This window comes from Salmo salar, chromosome 09, assembly GCF_965601325.2.
Source record: "Salmo salar chromosome 09, fSalSal1, whole genome shotgun sequence".
Classification (NCBI taxonomy): Eukaryota; Metazoa; Chordata; class Actinopteri; order Salmoniformes; family Salmonidae; genus Salmo; species Salmo salar.
Genome location: NC_138299.1, coordinates 24154105 through 24169729, shown reverse-complemented (window position 1 = coordinate 24169729; position 15625 = coordinate 24154105). Strand labels below are relative to the sequence as shown.

At 42.2% G+C, this 15625-nt stretch overlaps 1 protein-coding gene across 1 annotated transcript; it reads right to left on the bottom strand.

Moving 5' to 3' along the window:
- Window positions 1–2161: 2161 nt before the first annotated feature.
- On the bottom strand, window positions 2162–14986 carry LOC106611090 (E3 ubiquitin-protein ligase TRIM39). The gene is made up of 2 exons (XM_014210953.3): window positions 14791–14986; window positions 2162–8740 (listed from the first exon to the last, which is right to left on the bottom strand). The coding sequence occupies exons 1-2, from the start codon at window positions 14919–14921 to the stop codon at window positions 7267–7269; spliced, it is 1605 nt and encodes a 534-aa protein (XP_014066428.3). The 5' UTR covers window positions 14922–14986; the 3' UTR covers window positions 2162–7266.
- Window positions 14987–15625: the final 639 nt, after the last annotated feature.

The window sequence follows — 15625 nt, the reverse complement described above, 5'->3', positions numbered from 1 at the left end:
ATAGAACCAGACACTGTCACTCTGGGCCCTTGTCTGAATAATAAGTACTCCATATTGGGGCCCTGGCTATGTGTAACCATGAATCAGATTGATGTAGCTCTGATATTAACCCTCTCATATTCTCACTGAACCCCAGAGTCAATCTGATTCAGAAGGCAGTCAAAGGGGAATAGGGATTCATTTGTGTTTGGTATGATGGTATAATGGGAGTCTCTGACTGTGTGCTTGTGAAAGGAACATTTGAGGGGAGCAGCGCTTGTGTCCGTTTCTAACAGATGAAACGATCTCTTTCTGACTTGACAGCCATTTACAGTCTCTTATTGTACGCTGATGTATGATGATGTCACCCTATAAATGCAATCATGAAGGTGTGTGTGTGTGTTGAGTGCTGCTCTCCAGCTGGCTGAACGCAGGCCGACAATACAGTGCTCTTCAGTAGGACATTAGGTCTGCGATAATTGCATCCATTCTGAGGTCACCTGAGGCCACTGAGTATTAGGATGGATGTGTATTACTGGAAAAACCCACTGAGGTAAATATGAACTAGAGACAACGTCCAAGACGTTTTCAACGTAATCTACTCACGTTCGTGTACACCGGTTCGTGGTTGCTGCCACCTTTCGATATCCAGTTTTACTGGGATTACTACACCTGCGCACTGTGCACGAGCACTCAGTACCCACTGGACAGACAGCAGTATAGCTTGAACATGCTCTGGGAACTCTGCCAGAGTGTGCCAAGCACGTGGACATAGGGGTGCGTGATATATGCAAATATTGCGATTGCAATTTCAGTTGCGATATATACTGAACAAAAATATAAATGCAACATGTAAAGTGTTGGTCCCATGTTTCATGACCTGAAATAAAAGATCCCAGAAATGTACCATATGCACAAAAAACTTATTTCTCTCAAAATTTGGTGAACAAATGTTTTACATCCCTGTTAGTGAGCATTTCTCCATTGCCAAGATAATCCATCCACCTGACAGGTGTGGCATATCAAGAAGCTGATTAAACACCATGACCATTACACAGGTGCACCTTGTGCTGGGGACAATAAAATCCTACTCTAAAATGTGCAGTTTTGTCACACAACACAATGCCACAGATGTCTCAAGTTTTGAGGGTGCATGCAATTGGCAATGCATGAATGCCTACCTGAGCTGTTGACAGATAATTTAATGTTAATTTCTATACCATAAGCCACCTCAAACGTTGATTTAGAGATTTTGACAGTACGTCCAACCGGCCTCACAACTGCAGACATGTATGGCCTCCTGTTGGCGAGCAGTTTGCTGATGTCAACATTGTGAACAGAGTGTCCCATGGTGAGGGTGGGGTTATGATATGGGCAGGCATAAGCTATGAACAACAAATACAATTGCATTTTATCTATGGCAATTTGAAAGCCATGACGAGATCCTGAGGACCCTTTGTGAGGCCCATTTCTTTTAAAGTATCTGTGACCAACAGATGCACATCTGTTTCCCCAGTCATGTGAAATACATAGATTAGGGCCTAATGAATTTAATTCAATTGACTGATTTCCTCGTATGGGACTGTAACTCATTGAAATTGTTGCATGTTGCATTTATATTATTGCTCAGTATAGATCAAAACACTTGGGTGAACTGTTGGAATCAAATAAATATGATTTACATTGGATTCATATTAAGAAGCAAAGTGGAAAGCAGCATCGTTCTTGTTTGGAACAATCTGCAGACTGCTTTTGACCTAACAGAACAGCATGCAAACCATACACGAATCTAACAGCAAGGAGGAGGAACTGTGCTGCTTGAGTGACAGGGGGCGGGTCTTGGTATGTGTGGTAAACAACTGCAAGAGGAGAGAGACAACAAATGGTGTAAACTACAAAAATGAACATTACATCCGTCTGGGTGGTGTTTCAAAATATTGCATGTGATATGGATCTCTTGCGATAAGGATATTGGCACATGTCAATATTGCAATTTCGTGAATTGTATTAATTGTGCAGCCCTATCTGGAGAGCTAAACAAACCAACCAGCACTTCCCCTTGCCAGCTGGGCATGATTATTCTTATTTTATATATTTTTTCCATTATCTTAACTCTGCATTGTTGGAAAAGGACCCATAAGTAAGCATTTTACTGTCTACAAATGTTATTACGAACCATGTGACAAATACAATGATATTTTATTTGAATATACATTTTAGTCATTTAGCAGACGCTCTTATCCAGAGCGACTTACAGTAGTGAATGCATACATTTCATACATTTCTCTCCATACTGGTCCCCTATGGGAATCGAACCCACAACCCTGGCGTTGCAAACACCATGCTCTACCAACTGAGCCACACGGGCCACCCAACATAACGTTTAAAACTTTAGCTGTGAGTGATGGAAAAGAAAGCAGCCTCAGCAACAATTATTTGAATAATTCAATGGGTGTTTTGTGCATAAAGGTGATGACAAAAGTGTTGTCTTATTAGGAATTTTGTAATTTGACTTCTCTATGGGGCCATCTATGGAATTGTCTTTCTGTAGTTGGACTAATCGACTCCTGCAGTAGTTGATAGAGTGCTGGTCAGGAGAAATGGGCCAAATCAAAAGGAATCTAAATGCAAATAAGATATTCCCTAGACTCTCTAGAAGGTTTGAGTTCAGAACTGTAGTCTCCTTGAGGATCTGCATACAGATATACTGTAGCTGTTCTCATTCATTGACTAGACCTGAAGAGGGCAGACAAGACTTCATTTGAACATAGTCACAGTTAGAGGGCTCTCCACAACAAATCTATTTCTCAGGCTGTAATATACACTGAGTGTACAAAACAACTGCTCGTTCCATGACATAGACTGACCAGGTGAATCCAGGTGAAAGCCATGATCCCTGATTGAAGTGGATTTAACAGGTGACATCAATCAGTGTAGATGAAGGGGAGGAGACAGGTTAAAGAAGGATTTTTAAGCGACATTGATTATGTATGATTGCCATTCAGAGGGTGAATGGACAAGACAAAAACTAGGTGCAGCGGATTGAGAGTGTCAAGAACTGCAACACTGCTGGGTTTTTCACGCTCAATAGTTTCCTGTGTGTATCAAGAATGGTCCACCACCCAAAGGACATCCAGCCAACTTGACACAACTGTGGGAAGCATTGGAGTCAACATGGGCCAGCATCCCTGTGGAATGCTTTCATCACCTTGTTGAGTCCATGCTCGGTGAATTGAGGCTGTTCTGAGGGAAAAGGGGGTGAAACTCAATATTAGGAAGGTGTTCTTAATGTTTCGGACACTCAGTATACAGAACATAGTTAAATAATTTGCCTAGTGATCTGGAACGGAGATGTATGAAATTTATTTACAGTTCTAATTTCATTTACTGAAACATTCCTATGAAATTATCATCAACTACTATGCATATGTCAACACGGTATTGTTTTCTAACACACAATCTTGAAAATGTAAGAGACTTTGTCGTGTTAACCACCAACCCTGTACATTTCTACACCTGAGCCGCTGTTCTTCAGAACTACTAAAGCATGCTATTGAACATATGCACATGGCATGTGCAGGTCCTTGGCAGAAGCAGTCTTATCAGATCCATTCGTTACGCAAATAAAACAATGACAATGGCATGATAAGCATGCCCGGCCGGCGACAGCAATCAGTGAGAATAGGAGGGTATTTCTCCATGACACAGGCTATAAAACGCATCCATCCACTGTTGTGTTTGTATGCAGACAAAAGGCTCTGCAGGACACCAGAGAATGGAAAGCAGAGAGAACACCCATCTTATCTTTATGATGCTGCTGCCTCTGCTTCACATGGCCCAGGCTTTTACCACAGCTGGAGGTCCTCTTCTTTTAGTTTACACCTAACGTATACCCTCCCATTGTTTCCTATCCAGCGTTGTTTGTCTGCTATAGTTTTTGTTTATTGAGGCGTCGATATGGAAATGCCAACTCAGGAACTACAGGCTGACAAAAAATATTCTCTACTAAGATATGAATATCAATGTGAAATGTCCTTACATACTATATATTGTACTTTCTCCAGAATACAGGTTGGATAAAATGTACAAAGAGTTACATTGTGACAGACAGTTACATTATTAGAGTTACCATTTGAAATTAGTTACCTGGTTGTAGTGTGTGGTTACATACAGTATCACAGAGAAATCAACATTCCATGAAAGTACATGCTGTTGGTGCAAATAATTGTAGGAAAATGACCCCGCAAGAGACAGGGAGAAGGAAGGAGATAATGTTCTTAAAGCTGCTGCCAGGCATACAGTCCAGTCTGAATTTGATGCCATTGCACAATATAATATAGCAAGTTAATATTTCCAGATATCTGACCGGGTCTGTCATTAGGAACATGCTGAAACCGGCAAAAGCACAAATGTCCCTCTCTAACATAGAGAGCTCTATATCGAAATAGACAAGCTACAACTTATGAAATGGGCCCTTTATTAAAATTGGGTTATTATGGAGAACAATATTGTGTGATTTATGGAGCGGTAATATAACAAACTGTTTTCCCTACTTAATCACATTTATGTAATGTGAATCCAGCTGTAAAGTGGTGTGGGATAGATGGATGTCACCATGGCATCGTTTGGCTGTATGAAGAGAGCATGGCCACCTGATGCCATAGCTTCTACTGTAATATCCCATAAACCTTAATACAATCATCTCTCTTGGTACAGTAATGTCTCCATGCCTCCAGGAAAGTATGGGAAGACCCTCATAAGATGATAAGTCTATTTTACCTCCTCTCCTGTGCTGGTTAGATCTGCTTGTCTCAGATGGAATAATTACTAAAAACACTGCTGTACCTCTCCCTTTCAAAGGAGAGATGAAGTTGAATCATGGAAAAAGATAAAAGCCAGACAACCTGTACAGTCCATCCTTCAGTTTAACAGCCAGAGAATGCACCACTGAGCAAATGAAGGTGGGCTCATGGGAAGAGAGGAATCTCATTATGGTGAGGGAGGGCACTTCTTGGTGGTGAGAGAGTTGGGCTGGGGGCTTACAGTAAGTGTTTCTGTGTGTGGGTGTGTTGCACTGATTCCATGATATCTGCTTCCTTCCTCTCTAAGGGGACTCTGGCCTATTATTCACGGAGGCCATCTGACTATCTGGAGCACTGCTTGGCATTGATGCAGTGACTTACAATCGGTGGACAAGTCTAGCATCAGCATTTCGCAGTAGGTGGTTTGCTATCTCCTGGTAGGTGGTTTGCTGTCTCCTGGGCTGGTGACCTAATCGTTGGAGCTAGCAATGAGATCCCTAATCCATCAAAGTGACATGATCAATCCCCCCCATGGCCAACACCTTCAGCTAGCGCAGGCTTCCGCAGACAGCCAAGAGCCTCTACACACACCCAACAGCTGCTTCGCCACGATTCCCAAAGCGGTCACACTTGCTTAGCGACAGGAACACTGAGGCACGGTCGCCAGAGAGAAAAAAGAGAACTGGTCGAAAGGCTCAAGAAAAAACAGTAGGCCTACTGAGAGAGAGCTTCATTCCAGACAGACAGACAGACAGACAGACAGACAGACAGACAGACAGACAGACAGACAGACAGACAGACAGACAGACAGACAGACAGACAGACAGACAGACAGACAGACAGACAGACAGACAGACAGACAGACAGACAGAGATGAAGTCATAGCTTTCTAAAAGTTTCAGTGTCCTTTTCCCTAATCTGATCACTGTGTCTGCTGTGTGGGGTCCTGGAGGCCGGGGTAATCTCATTACTATTTCCCATGTAGAGGGGCTGCCGCCCGCGGGGCCCTGGCCCCATGCCCCACACACAACAAGCTGGCACACACACACATAGATCTAATCAGGTGATATGCAAACCATTGATTTTCAGCTCTTCTCCGGTATGGGTTTGAATAGGATTTCTATTGATGCGATCAAGCCGACTGGGCCGTGAAGAAAGGAGAGGAGACAGGATGGAGAGATTGAGACAAGGTGAGGCAGAACTGCGTGACGAAGCAGATTCTCCGTGTCTGGTCATCCTCATCTCTATATTCCCCATGGCTCCAACAACACCAGGCATGGTCATTTAGAAGGGTTGGAATTCCATCTTCTGGAAGTTAACCACCCAAAACAGAAAATATTTTCCCATTGTCTCTTTTATTGAAGAAGAGAGAAATCAATTTACTAGCCTTTTTTCAATATTTACCTTTTTACACAAGTCCTGTCTTGCACATTGATAAGGAGTTTGTCAATCTGACAATTCTAAATGAACAACAGGCCTGAATCTACTTGTCACGTCCTGACCAGTATAGAGGATATTTTGTTATTGTAGTTTGGTCAGGACGTGGCAGAGGGTAGTTTATTTACGTATTACAGGGTTTTTTGGTCACTGGTCTATGTTTGTATTTCTATGTGTATGTTCTAGGATAGTTTTATATGTGTAGGTTGGGTGCTGGACTCTCAATTGGAGGCAGGTGTTTCTAGTTGCCTCTGATTGGGAGTCCTATAAATAGGTGTGTGTTTTTGTTTGTCACTTGTGGGTAGTTGTTTGAGAGCACTGCTTTTGTTGAGCCTGCGGCTCTGTTCCTGTCGTTAGTTTGTTTATTGTTTTTCCGTGGTGTTCTCATTTTATTTAATAAATATGTTGAGCACGTAACCCGCTGCGCCTTGGTCCCATTCTCTCTTCCACGACAGCTGTGACACTACTTTAGTTCAATCACAGAAATTCTCAAAACATATTTTTTAAATAACAATGGGATAGATTCTGTTTAGCATCAAAAGCCACAAAACCAAAGGAAAGTAACATTGATGAGAACAGGAGAAAATATACGTTGTACTTTGGTCTCTCTTCTGGTCTCATCTAAAATATCCTGGAGAGAGGAGGGAAGTGTCATTCCTGTAATCTTCCCTGCTGTCTTGGTCAAGATTTGGCCTTTGAACTGCACTGTTAGGTTACCAAACGTCTGTAGCACCCGAATGGTTTTGTCAAAAAACTAATATGGAAAGGGGAGACCCTCACGGACACGATGGCGTTCTCTGTTTTGTTCTACAACCCCTACAAGTGTCACTGGACTCGTCTGAAAGTAAGCCAGTACCGGTTGTAAAGAATTATGGAAGTGTGGAAGTAGTTTTCTGCCAACAAAAAAATGATTTAAATGTGTAAAAAATATATACATATTTCCTGAGTTTTCTTAGACTGCTATAGCAGTAAAGACCAAACTCAATATTTTATCAAATAATCCTAAAATTCTAAATCAAGTAGCTAAATGATCCATGGTATAGCCACTTTAAAACAATTCCATATCATGGTTTTCCACATGGTTTCCCACGTTTACAGAGACTTTCCCTGGAAGGATCTGTAGTGGTTGACCATTTAACAAATAAAAGTATGGATACATCTTCTCTGTAAATTTGTGATTAAATGTTCTGAGGGTTTGTGTATATGAACTAAGATCAATGAAGGACACCTCCTGTTTGTCCCACTTCAGCAAAACTCTGATCCTCTGGGTCTTCTTCTTCATTTTATAAGGTTCACCATTAGCTACCCCAACAGCCCATATGCCACATTCTTCTTCAATTAACCCATGTTTCCTACTAACAGACTCACTGGCCACCCCTACCCTCCAGTCATCATTTTCTCCGACTTCCACATCCCAGAAGTGTGTCCCTGAAGTGAACCCCTCTGAACCCAGGATGTCACGGTATGAATCAAACCTCTCTGGGTTGTCTGGGAGACTCTGTCCTTTATCTTCAGATTGTAGGCTGGTCAGATCTTCAGATGGATAGAGATAGGGATGTGCAGTGTTTGGTTCTAGAACTACAGGCATGTATTTCACTGCCCCCTGCATCTTCTCCCAGACCTGGAACTTGAGATTGCCCAGGTGTTTGGCCAAGTTGATCAGTGCTCCTGAGTCCAGCTGTGGGTCCTGAGGCGCACTCTGTGCTCTCTCCATTATAGTCTTGTAGCTCTGCAGAAACAACAAATCATCCACTGCCAGGTTCTCCTCCACAGCCCTGATTGTGTCCGACAGAGATGATATCATCTCACTTATCTCCTTCACTCTCTCCTTTATCCTTTTATTCTTCTCCTCCTCTTCCTCCTTCAGCACAGCTAGCCTCTCCACCTCCTCTTCTCTCAGGAAGCAGTGTAGCTTCTCAAACTCTTTCATTATCTGCTTCTCTGCTAGCTGGGCCTGCGCCCTGATGTGAGCAGCCATTTTGTCACAGTTTAGCTTGGCTTTGCAGAAGGCAGACATTTTCTCCTCCAAGGCCTCCAGTGTGGGTCTGAGCCCCTCCCTCCTCTGGCCTGCTGCCTTCACGAGAGAGCAGAAGCTGTGGTCTGCATGCTCCGACACACACTCCACACACACCAGACATTCATCCTCAAGGCAGAAGAGCTGGAGCCTCTGGGAGTGTAAACCACACGCACCCTGTAACCCCCTGTGGCTGGTGTTTTCACCCTGTGAGGGCCCCTCTGCCGCCTCCTCGGTGGGCCCAGGAGTGTCCTTAATCTCCCTCTCCCTCAGTAGAGTCTCACAGACATGCCTCAGGGCCAGGTTGGGAGGCGACTGGTCTCTGGAGGACCTTCTGCAGACTGGGCAGTCCTGCGTCTCCTGTTTACTCCAGCTTTCCTCCAGACAGGCCTTGCAGAAGCTGTGGCTGCAGAGCAGGATCACTGGCTCCCTGAATATCTGATAGCACACTCTACATGACAGGTCCTCTTCCAGGAGAGAGAAATTGGCTGCCATCCTCACAGGAGTGCTGTAGAGTAAGTGAGAGAGTATGAGTTAAAAATGAGAGAATGTGTGTGTGTGTGCCTGCGTGTGTGTGCCTGCGTGTGTGTGCCTGCGTGTGTGTGCCTGCATGTGTGTGCCTGCGTGTGTGTGTCTGCGTGTGTAAGAGGGAGAGTAAGGGTGAGTGAATAGGAGATGTGGGAGAGAGATAGAAACTAAACTTAAGGCTCTCAGAAATGAAACTTCCCATTTTGGCACACTACCCAAAATCTGCCCAACAACCCAACATTGCGAAGTTTTGTAGTATTTATTCGGTCTTCAAAATTTGACCAAACACTTTTCTACATGAATTTATAACATACTGTAACATATTACCATTTGATTGCATTTACTGTGGGCTTTTTTAGACCAGTCATAAAAAATTATAATTTAAACCAACCTGCTTTCAGAGAAGGACTTTAATATATCAATTTACATTGTTGACAAAGCAGAAGTTTATTGGTTTCTCTCACCAGTCAGAAAGAAAATATGTGGATGGCCAACACCCACACCTTGGGTGCAGAGTTTAATGTTTCCGGGAACAGGAAAAGGGATATGTGAAGTCAAGAGTGGAGGCGGAGACCGACTACCAAACTTCAGTGATTTCAAAACGCTGCTCAGCAGTCAACCATGACTACCTTAATGTACACTACATGACTAAAGGTATGTGGACACCTGCTCATTGAACATCTCATTCCAAAATCATTGGTATTTGTATTTATTAGGATCCCCATTTGCTGCTTCCAAGGCAGCAACTACTCTTCCTAGGGTCCAAACACATTAAGGCACTTACATTACACAAAAAACTAAAGATAAAACAGTACATCATATAACATTTTTACGCCACTACATATGTACAATACAAAATGTATAATACCAGCATACAACAATATTACAAAGTACGTGTGCGTATCCGTGTGTCTGTACCTGTGTGTGTGTGTGTGTGTCTATTCACAGTCCCCACTCTTCCATGAGGTGTATTTTTAGTTGTTTTTTTAAATCTGATTCTACTGCTTGTATCAGTTACCTGATGTGGAATAAAGTTACATGTAGTCATAGCTCTATGTGGTATTGTGCACCTCCCATAGTCTGTTCTGGACTTGGGGATTGTGAAGAGACCTCTGGTGGCATGTCTTGTGGGGTATGTCATGGGCATTAATATGGAGTTGGTCCCCACCTTTGCTGCTATAACAGCCTCCACTCTTCTGGGAAGGCTTTCCACTAGATATTGGTGCATTACTGCGGGGACTTGCTTCCATTCAGACACAAGAGCATTAGTGAGGTTGGGCACTGATGTTGGGCGATTAGGCCTGGCTCACAGTCGGCGTTCCAATTCATCTCCAAAGCTGTTCAATGGCGTTGAGGTCAGGGCTCTGTGCAGGCCAGTCAAGTTCTTCCACACCTATCTCAACAAACCTTTTTTGTATGGACCTCGCTTTGTACATGGGGGCATTGTTATGCTGAAACAGGAAAGGGCCTTTCCCAAACTGTTGTCACAAAGTTGGAAGCACAGAATTGTTTAGAATGTCATTGTATACTGTAGCGTTAAGATTTCCCTTCGCTGGAACTAAGGGGCCTAGCCCGAACCATGAAAAACAGCCCCAGACCATTATTCCTCCTCCGCCAAACTTTACAGTTGGCACTATGCATTGGGGCAGGTAGCGTTCTCTAAACCCAGATTCGTCCGTTGGACTGCCAGATGGTGAAACGTGATTCATCACTCCGGAGAATGCGTTTCCACTGCTCCAGAGTCCAATGGCGGCGAGTTTTACACCGCTTCAGCCGACGCTTGGCATTGTGTATGCTGATCTTAGGCTTGTGTGCGGCTGCTTGGCCATGGAAACCCATTTCATGAAGCTCCCGACGAACAGTTCTTATGCTGACATTGCTTCCAGAGGTAGTTTGGAACTCGGTAGTGAGTGTTGCAACCGAGGACAGACCATTTTTACGCCCTCACATGCATTATAGCTTTGAAATTAAAAAAAGAGAAGAAAAAGAGAAATAAAGAAGTAGAGAAAGAGTCTTCTAAAGTGTATATTATATTAGAACGCATTAAAAGTGGTATGTATAGTTTTGACAAACTCTCCTATGTATTTATTTGGACAGTGAAGCTACAACTTCTAAATTGTCTCTATATGCCAGCATTTGGGATTTGAGATCAAGTATTTTTTGTTACCTTTATTTAACTAGGCAAGTCAGTTAAGAACACATTCTTATTTTCCATGACAGTCTAGGAACAGTGGGTTAACTGCCTTATTCAGGGGCAGAACAACACATTTTGACCTTGTCAGCTCAGGGATTTGATCTTGCAACCTTTCAGTTACTAGTTCAACGCTCTAACCACTAGGCTACCTGCTGCCCCAATGAGGTGAAATATATGAGGTAAAAGTACAGAATTTTCAGGTATTTTCATATCTGTTTTACCGTTTAGAAATGAATGCACTTTATGTATCTAGTCCCCCCATTTGAACCCGTCATAAGTATTTGGACAAATTAATTAATAGCGTATTCAATTTAATCTAAGTTTAGTATTCCTAGCATACAATAACTACTGTTCATCAAGCTTGTTACTACAAATGTGTTGGTTGCATTTGCAGTTTGTTTTGATTGTGTTTTGAATTGCACAAATGATGCACAAATATCATGCCCCCATAACAAGGTTAGCATTTTTTGGGGGTGGGGTGGGGTGGGGGGGGGGGGGGTATGATCTTTATTCCTCTAACTTTCTCACTCATCATTATCCACAATTCATTCATGATTATCCATAATCATGGTAGCATCCACATTCATGTAGAAGTGTTCAGAAACATCTTATTTTCTTATTTACAATAAAAGTCACTTCAAAATGTCACTGAATTATTAATCATTCAGTTTCTATTGGGCAAAACATAATCCGAAACACAACCATAACAAACTGAAAATACATAGAGCCACAAGCTTGATGTAGTCATTGCTTGCTAGGTATATGGCACCAAATACTAAACTAATGACACCTTTAATACACTATGTTGATTTGTCCAAAAACATATAAAAAACTTCAAACTAAAAGGTGACATTGTACTGTCGCCTCAAATGAAACATTTGATCTCAAATCCAAAATGCTGGAGTATAGAGCCAAATGTTGACATATTTAAGCCTCACTGTCTGAATTGATACGTAGGGGAGGGTACATTTTTATATAACTGTTTGGATTAGCAGAAACTGCCTCAGTGACTGCATCCTGAGGGATAAGGCATAAGGGAACAGAGGAAGGTTAATGGAAAAGCAGCACTGATGATAATCTAAGGCCCAAACAGAGATGACTGCTGCTGCAACACTCCCCCAAGGGACCGTTTAATGACTGGCATAAAAAATCATTATGAGAGACAAAAACAGTCCTGCTCCAAAATAACCCTTCTCCCCCTATTCCCCTCCCTCTACAGTTGTGGTAGTCAAACTCCAGGAACTGCAGTGTTTCACCATTTTATTTATTTACAAAAAAATAGAATCATTCATTATTTAAGAGTACAGATTATTGAATGGGACAACAAACGTTTTTGAGAAAGAGAATTGGAAAATAACATTTTATTGAATAAATGCAACAATGTTTTCATTTTGATAAGAGTTCAAAATGTAAATGCAACAATGTTTTAGTTGTTCATTATATTTGGGGTGAGGTGGGGTCGCGAGAAATTCTGGCAAAAAGAAATGGGGTCCCCGCTGTAAAAGTTTGAATACCACTGCTCTACAGGCTCCCAAAACTCCTAATTTATGATAATCATGATGGTAATGAACATGTTACTTCAAACACTATTACTGTCAGTGGGGCCACAATGTTTGTTTTTTCGTTCTGGTGTGTTTGCTGTGAGCAACAACCCTTGTTATGTCCCTGACATATGTTGATGTTACACACCACCCTTCAGACTTCAAGACTCCACATGAGACGTATGTTCATACCATGGAATAATTCCTTTATTCATTTCCATTATCAAATTCATTCGTCATGGAAGTCATGTAACCCATTCCTGGCTACCCTCACTAAATTCAACTCACAGGTTGACAAATGAATCAGAATCAGGAATTAAGGCTTAATATTGATTTAAAGAACAAGGCTGTAGAATTAACATGAGCATCGATCATACCAGGCTTACCAAAGCAGTGGGGATATCTTTGGAATTCATTATCCAAATTACACCAATGAGTTTCTACGGCTCAATTTGCCTCGAAATTACAGGGGTTAGTCCTTACATAAGCCGCCATGCTATTCTTGCACGAAAAAGAGATGAGAGAGAGAGAGAGAGAGCGAGGGAGAGCATTGTTACAGATGCCATGCAGACAGGCTATGCTGAAAGATTCCTCAGGGATGGTTTCAGACAGAGCATATTGTTTACTTAGTGTTTGTGAATGTAAACAGCCAATCAGAGAGATAAGGAATGGCTACATCAGAAATACAACCACACACACATCTGACTCACTGTTAGTTCTTTCCCATGTGAGTTTAAAAACAACAATATTTACAGAAGAGTCCTGATCCTTTGACTTTGGTTATCTCCATTGATTATGTGAAGGCGAGAGGATGTGAAGGAAGTGGGAGTAATGTCGCAGCCTCTGAGGGTCCATGAATCGTCTCCTGCTCTTTTTATAATGAAAATCTCATTACCAAGATTTAATGGCCTTCGAGGTTCTCAGCAGAAATAAACTAACCCTTCAATGGAAATGACATGATGATTACTATAAGTCACAGATATGATAAAGCTGGCCACTTATTGAACTGCGAACTGAATCCAATTAGGGAAAATTCATATTCAACTAGGATTTTGTGTGGATGTTTGTCAAATTGTACCATGTATAGACAGTTACAAAGTCATTATAACTCAGGAGCTGCCAGTGTCTTTCTACAATAGAGGAGAGATAACCTAGAGAAGATAGGCTGAGGCAGTGATTTGTGTGGCCCTCACCAACAGTCTAATTTATAGGTCACCAGGGAATGTTAGATAGACTTCCATGTCCAGTAGAACATGGCTTCATATTTCCATTAGAAATCCTCAGATCCCATACCGGGTATATATTTCAGACACATCCGTCTGGCCTGGTCCACTGAGGCTTGCTGAAACTCCAGGAGGCAGAGCGAATCCCCGTCTCAGTCTCAGACAATAGGGGCAGGGGCTGGGGTGGTAACCAAAGAGGGCTCCCTCTCCCCTTCCTGTCCTAATATCAGAGGATGTAGCTGTTGGCACAGGCTCTAGTCCCCCTCAGATAATTAAAAGTGAGTTATAAATCAGTGTAAGCGGTAATCACACAAGCCCCTGCCAACCCAACCCCCCATCTCCAGTAAAACAAAGTCCCCACTCTAACACATACCCTGCAACTATCTGATCTGAGAATGGATATGTGTTTCATGACAACCACCTCCCATGTTGAAATAATACATCTCTAATGTCCTGAGTCAGTTTAATGTTTAAATCGATTCCATCGGCTAGAAGAGAGCTGAGAGGCTAGCGATGACATCATACTTGCTCCTTTTCAGCAAACCTTTTGTGCTGTACTGCTCTGTTTTTACATACAATCTGTGATATATTCCTGATTGTACATCTTACATTTGCCCTGGGTCAACAACATACTCACTGTAAGCTTATATTAAATAAATATCAATATTTAGTGAAAGCCTTGATCAGGCAGAAAAGGTTGCAGCAATGCCCATAAGATTAATGGAATAAAAGCTGAGCGCCACTACACGTCTTACCATGCAGTGACGACCTTGTGTGTTTGGAAGGTGGGGCAGGAAATGCATGTGGGGGAGGAGGTGATGCAGCGCATCAAGGACTGTATTGATTTGCGAAAGAATATTTGCGAAAAGCGTGAGACATGAAAAATAAAGTATTGATCTGCTTAGAAAACATGTTCATTAAAACAGGGAGGGAAAGGGGAATAGACAAGCTCGATAATGGCTCTGAAATGGCCCCCGTGAACAGAAACAGCACTGAGAAAAGGTTACATTAATGCACTAAAGGAAACCCATCAGCAGTAACACAAAGTACAGAAGAGATTTTTAAACCATACCTTGATGTGTCTTCACTGCCTTCTATAGGGTTCTGTGATTTCCACACTCCTACTCCTCTCTCATTGGCCAAGGCTAAATCCTTCTGACAATAGACAGCCCAAAGACAAAATTTCAGACCATATGTCATCATCTCAGAACCACTGAATAAGTTACCTTTTATATACTCTCTGATTCTATGCTACCCTGAGCCCCCCTGTTGCTCACTCATTTCCTTCGTTCCCTGCCAATGTTTTTTCTGCAGCAGAAAAACATTGTCAGGAAGGAAACGAGGGCGACATTGAGTGAGAGTGGTAAATGTAGAGGGCGATTTGGTAATTTGACTGCAGAAAACTGTTTTAATACCAAACAATTGTCCTAATTCACAGGCTATTGAAATCTGTAATGTTATACAGTGGTATGAGTGACAAAATGCCCAAAGGGCAACTACTAAAATCAGGTAGACAAGCAGAAGTGAGTAGTGACAGAAGACATTATGTGTTGCTCAATGCATGCAAAGATATCAAGCATCGAAGACCAGATAGCAATACAGCCAAGACAGATTAGACCTGCTTTAAGGCATTAATCAAAACATTTAGTTTACTTATCCATTTACTTAACCCCTGGATCACAAGTCATTACTGAGATTTCCTGCTAATCAGTACACAAAGGCCTTGTGAATCCTCTGTTCTGCATGTCTGTCTATGTCTGTGTCTGTGAAAGCCCCCCCGTAATCAATAAGGTTGTAAGCTGTGTGTTTAAATCACTTTGACCTCGGTTCTTAGGTAAACATCCACGTGAATGACAAGACGGCTATAGTTTTATAGTCAGTGTTTTTTTTCGGCCCCAATTCTAAAC

Excerpts from the sequence above, each read along its gene's own strand:
- LOC106611090 (XM_014210953.3), bottom strand. The coding sequence starts at position 14,921 with ATGATGACATATGGTCTGAAATTTTGTCTTTGGGCTGTCTATTGTCAG. Across the intron at positions 8,741-14,790 it reads GGCAGTGAAGACACATCAAG|CACTCCTGTGAGGATGGCAG; the intron begins GTATGGTTTAAA and ends CTTACTCTACAG.